Source organism: Trematomus bernacchii, unplaced genomic scaffold, assembly GCF_902827165.1.
Source record: "Trematomus bernacchii unplaced genomic scaffold, fTreBer1.1, whole genome shotgun sequence".
NCBI classification, from domain to species: domain Eukaryota; kingdom Metazoa; phylum Chordata; class Actinopteri; order Perciformes; family Nototheniidae; genus Trematomus; species Trematomus bernacchii.
In genome coordinates this window covers 513,709-519,607 of record NW_022987342.1, presented here as the reverse complement: position 1 = coordinate 519,607, position 5,899 = coordinate 513,709, and the positions used below count along the sequence as shown (strand labels likewise).

The window sequence follows — 5,899 nt, the reverse complement described above, 5'->3', positions numbered from 1 at the left end:
GCTGACAAAATCAGTCTCTCTTTAACTTTAGCCAGAACATTCATCCTCCCCTTGTAGTCTGAGACGGAGAATAATGTCTTCGGAGCAATGAATAAAGCTGAGAAGTCCTCAGTGACAAGGAGGAGAGGAGGCGCCGGGAGAGGATGGATTAGTTTACAGTCTGTGATTTAATGATAAGGCTAAGAATGACTCAGAATAAATCTAAATCAGAGCCTTTCTCATCTATTATATTAAAACATGATTCCAAGTAAATGTAACAAATGACATCAAGCCCAATGGAACCAGCCACAATATAGTTGATAGTGTATAAATATAGCACAACATGTAATGTAGTTATATTATATACAGCATGTTTAATGTTCTTCCTCACCTTCATGTCCATAGATGGGCATCTATTGGAAAGAAAATATGTTTATGGATATGTTTGACCCTCGTGGAATGCAATTGCTTTCTAATTTGAGCCCAGGGGAAAACATCAGTCCACTCTGCTACAACTGCATTAGATACTATTTACACAGCTGTCGCGTTTACACACAGCTCAATTATACAGTGGAGAGAATTGCTGCCTATTATAGGGCAAACTGCCAATCCAACAATCATGTGCCATTGTTACAACTTCCTACGCTTATATAGCCACTTTCCAAAGAACAAGCATATCTGGTGCCAATAAACTAGGCGTCTGTAGTGCCTTAAAGGGCAAATAATGTTAGCTCCAAGGAAGAGATGTAAAAAGGAAAATCACTGAAGAGTTCCCAGATGAGGCTCACTGACTCTCGTTTCAGCACTAAGAAGCGATGAATGACCTTTGAAAAGTCAAGAATTCCTCTTTGTGCAGAAATTAAACAAGTTATATTTGTCTTACTTACTCGCCCCATCAGAGGAAAAATCTGCAAATCCCACTGCACATTATGACCTCATTCTTTCAATGAACTTATTTGGGAGCTATGATCTCATCAATCAAAATCATCTAGAATCAGTATTGAGATGTGCAGATATGGTAGAGACAGCATACGTCTTAATTTAGTAATGGATTATTCATCGGACTAAGTGTCCAACATCAGTAATCAGGCTGAGAAATAAGTGACTTGGCCTCGAACATAATCAGTTCCAGAAAAGCAGCGCTCCAAGTCGTGTGAGATAAGAACCTTAAGTTCCCTTAAATGGAGAGAGAGGATGTGAGATGCAAAGAGTATTGGCTTGTTGTTGCAGTCAGTGTTTGTGTGTCCAGCACAGGGCATAGTTTGTTGGAAGAACTACTTGGCCCTATTTTCATGAAACTTGGTGGAAGGGTGTAGCTTGGGTCAAAGAAGAAACAGTTTTATATTGGAATGGGGCCAAATCCAAGGGCAGACACACATTGTTTGTCACAGATACGGCATTGGCGGAGGTGTACATATTTTTGTTGATGTAGCTTTTATGTCTCGCTGTAATCAAAGTGAGGAACCTCTTTTCTCTCCTATACAGTTCATTAATTTCAGTATTGCCCTCATTGCTATTATAGAAATTGTGAAGACTTGACAGGCCTAATTCTTAAATTGAACCAGCAGGATTGTAGCTACATACAAATATCTTAGAGTTTTGTAAGGCCAAGATAAAACATCTTTAAAATCCGGAGGTATCTGACTATTACAGATAAACAAGGGTCAAGTAGCATTCGGGCATGCATGGGTTTGGCTGCTCATAGGAACACAATGAGTGCCAACACGTGAAGACAATCACAGGAAAGTAACTGAATGTGAATTTAGAAACCTTTAACTTTCATGTGCAAGTTTTTTAGCGCCTTGATGAAAACTGCATGAAGCAAATGGTCAGAAGTACCAACTGTACTTGATAATACATGTGTGTATACAAACAACAGAGTTTTACAATGTACAAGAGGATAAAATAATGAGTTAGTGAACTGACTTAATGTGAAAAGGACGAGCCCTTATTTTATGCATAATTCCACATGCCACAGATATGAACAGACACAACAGATTACCTCTACTAAAACCTGTCTTCAGCTCTCTTTGGCCATGGTGAGGCTGCCCTCATGTGGTAGTTAATAAAATAGTACTTCCACAAATGTTTTTGACTCAAACAAGTGAATAAATACAATTTTTTTATTTTTGAACAATTAAAATACATTATAAAAGTATCAAACATTTGTAAATTAAAATAGAGAAAACTTCAAGGAATGTTATCTTAACTTTCAGTCCTGAATTATTGAAAAACCATGCAATAAGGACTAATGCAAGCAGACTAATGCATGCTGAAGCTATCAGTATTGCCAGATATTTTGACCTAAACCAATAAAAGGTCATGTGAGATAATCGGCAACAAACTGCATGAAGTATTACTAAGGATTTGAGCCTTTCTTTGAACAGCATTCATAGAGTCCATGCTGTAATGCCTGTGGATTACACTCAATGAAAATGGGAGATTATCATTTAATCCTGCCAAAAGACAGTGTTGAAAGGCCTCTCAATGCGGTTTAAAAAACACTTCACCATTTATGCATCAGGTCCAGGTACAGTGTTGCTGGCAGAAGTCCCAGCAGGTAGAGAGGCACCTCGCAGAAACACCTTCCCAACATTATCACCGCTGTTTACAAAGTGGCTCACCAAGCCATAGAGGAGAGGTCTGGAGAGAAACATTTGAAAAAAGTAGACTATGTGTGATAAACATTTCAGGGAAAAAGACCTGATATGAAAGTGATGAAAGCGATGAAAGCCGGACAAAACCCCTTAAACTGCTGCATGTAAGCAACCCCCTGCTGAGATAATATTTCACAACACAAAATAATTATTATGTTTTTCCAAAACACTTGTTGGGACAAGAAATTATTGAAAATCTCAAGGTATTTCAAGCTAAAAGGATGAAGACTGTGATGATTTGAAGAGCAAATGTAATTATTATCCCATAACTGACCATACCCCCCCAGACTTTAGTAAATATTTGAACTCAGTGTGTTGGACAACAGATTGTACTGCACTCACACAGACTTGGAGCTTGTATCCTCAGTGACCTTCAGCTCATTGGCCAGGAACTGTCTGTCCAAGGGAACTTCAGGTTGGCATGACTCTGAGAAAAGAAACACTGCTGAGTTAAGGAGTTATAAGAATTTAGAAATACTTAATTGATCCCCTGGGTTGAATTGGGTTTTGTTACAGTGCAGTTTGTTACCATTAAGTCTCAAAACTGAAGCTGAAATCTGTCATCTCAGTCGACTTCAACACACAATTTGTAAAAGCTCCCTAGAAGTGATATTTTTGGCACATGTGTGTACATAGTGTGCCAGAATCATTAAGTGACTATATATAATCAGAGACTATTTTTCACCCACCTGCTGTCAGGACTGAAGCAGTATATCTGTACTTGTTGAACTCCAGGTACTCCCGGATGAGCTCGTTGATGAGCAGGTTTTCGTGGGACAACGGCGGGCAAGGCTCCCGCTTGTCGTCCAGGGCGCTGAACACCTCTGCCCGGATGCGAGCCTTCAGCTGGCCCAGCACACCCCGGGACTCCAGCGTTTCCCTCACGGCTAAAATATTCAGGTTATTTTGAAGTGATAAGTACATTGTGTGAACTGACCATCAGACAAAATGATTGGGAGCTTGCGTTGCGTTAGTATGTTCATATAATCCGCGTTTGACCAAATGGGCGGGTTTTTCTAATATATGCCGTACTCCACTCAATAATCTGCGAATATAAAGTTATTTTACTTACTGACAAATATATACACCTCTTCAAAGCTGACTGAATATAATAAAAATAAACATTAGATACCACTCTTTAATTCGGAATACTTTTGATAATTCAAACTGTCTTGGTTTCATAAATAAAATACAATTTAGTCCTACTCACAGCTTCGACCAAACGTAACCTAATGGCTCGCTGGCTACTGTTAGCAAGCTGGCGAGCAGTGTGAAATGAATGAAAACCTATAATTATGTTGAACATAGGTTGTATTTATATGTGCCGAATGAAAATGTAGATGTTAGCAGTAGATACAATGCCTCTTATCTAGTAAAAGTGTTGGATCTTTGAATGGAGACGCATACATACGAGGACGTTAACTTAGCAAACCAGTGTTACTAGCAGTTTGACTAATGTGTTTGCAGTAAAGAACTTGTGGTTTATCAATTCGAGTTGGATTTAAAAGTAGACAAAATCATAAATTATAGTGAACACTTACCACACTTCAGTTCAGTGATGGTCGCCATTGCAACAAGTGTAAACAAACGACTGTCTTCCACTTCTTCTCATGCAATATATCTCTGCCATCTGGCGACGAAGTTGTGTAACTACAACGGACTGTTTAATTAGACCCAAAACATCACATACAATCAATCTGTACAAACCTTATAACAAACACATTAATATATAAGTGTTATATGCATTGTGATATTAAGATGTATGTTTATCTTTAAAGGTCGAGCAATCATTCTGTTTATATTCTTAAGATTATTAGAGCACAGTCACACTGAATATATGTGGATTCAGAGTCAAGCCTATCCATGGTTGCATGCATCAAATATGACCATGTTTTATTCAATTCACTTTGGATGAACTCTGATGCAGAAGTAAGTAGAATTTGATTAATACAATACGTTAGACTCAAATAGACTTTATTATTCAGCTTGATGGTACAAGACAGTACATTAACAGTAAACGTGAAAAAAATAACAAGCTTATTATAAAAAGTATAAATATAATACAATCCTTGAAACCTTAAGGACACTTAATACATTTTGTCAAATGACATAAATAAACTATAGGCTTTCTGTTATTGTCAAAACCAGTTAGACAAAAACAATAAATGCCTCTTCTTTGAAAAGTTCATTGGGTTCTTTCTTTGAATCAAGAGTAAAGGTCAACGTGGACTATTTACACTCTGTCATGTCAGCAACATAAACCAATATTTTTTTATATTCTCTGCACACGGCCTGAGATGTGTGGTGAAGGCAGAGAGACAATCACACAGAGATTTATCACTATTGTTTTGAAGAGAAATTCTCTTCATTCATGGTGGTTTCCACTACCGGCGTCAGGTTAAGTCTGACCAGCAAGGTCTCTATTGACTTTCTTTATGTGTTTACTTTGACAGAAATAAACAACAGCCACACCATAGTTGGACGATTGCTAATGTGTTGGCTCACTTCAATGTTTTCCTGTTTTTTTACCCTGACGTATAAAAGCTCCAAATTGGCCGTTTCCAGCAGAGATTTTGAAAGGCAGTGAAACCTCACTTCCCCTGGGTTTTGCCAGGGTGAACCTTTTGAAGGTTACTGTGTCAAAGTGTTTCCCGTTCCAGTCTCCGGGGCACAAGAAAAAATATCAGTTTACAGTTACAAACTTGCCTCTTTCTTGGTATACAAGGCTAAGAAAAGTGTGAGTAAACATCAACGTTTGAGCCTGAGACAACATCATACAAATATGTCATGTCATGTGCTTTATAACACTTACAAAAATCTACAAAAATAATACAGCTCCCATTCCGACAGAGAACAAGTCTTTATGATTTGTGGTAGCTTGTAGCTCTGGGCTGAATCCTTTCATGTAAAACACGGACTCTACTACTATATATACAATATTAAAGGTAGGGTAGGTAAGTTTGAGAAACCGGCTCGAGATACACTTTTTGTTATATTCCATGGAATGTTCTTAACATCCCGATAGCAATTAATATCTTAAGTGCTTTGACAAAAAATCCATAAAAAAATGTCATCTGTGGAAGCCGTAATACTGTAAAAAGCACGACCAATCATTTTAGCCGGCCCGGCTAAAATAACTGGATGGCCTACCTGCCTGTCAGCCTTCCATCTGTGCACAAACTTAACTCGTGCCCTCATTGGTCATGTGCGCGTTCGTGTGTGTTGGAGGAGGGGCTCTGTAAGGAAGTGGCAGATTTTCTCCG

At 38.3% G+C, this 5,899-nt stretch overlaps 1 protein-coding gene across 1 annotated transcript; it reads right to left on the bottom strand.

Moving 5' to 3' along the window:
• Positions 1-2,088: 2,088 nt before the first annotated feature.
• On the bottom strand, positions 2,089-4,260 carry cep20 (centrosomal protein 20). The gene is made up of 4 exons (XM_034130772.1): positions 4,178-4,260; positions 3,326-3,523; positions 2,979-3,063; positions 2,089-2,622 (listed from the first exon to the last, which is right to left on the bottom strand). Exons 1-4 carry the CDS (start codon positions 4,203-4,205, stop codon positions 2,493-2,495), a joined length of 441 nt encoding a protein of 146 aa, XP_033986663.1. The 5' UTR covers positions 4,206-4,260; the 3' UTR covers positions 2,089-2,492.
• Positions 4,261-5,899: the final 1,639 nt, after the last annotated feature.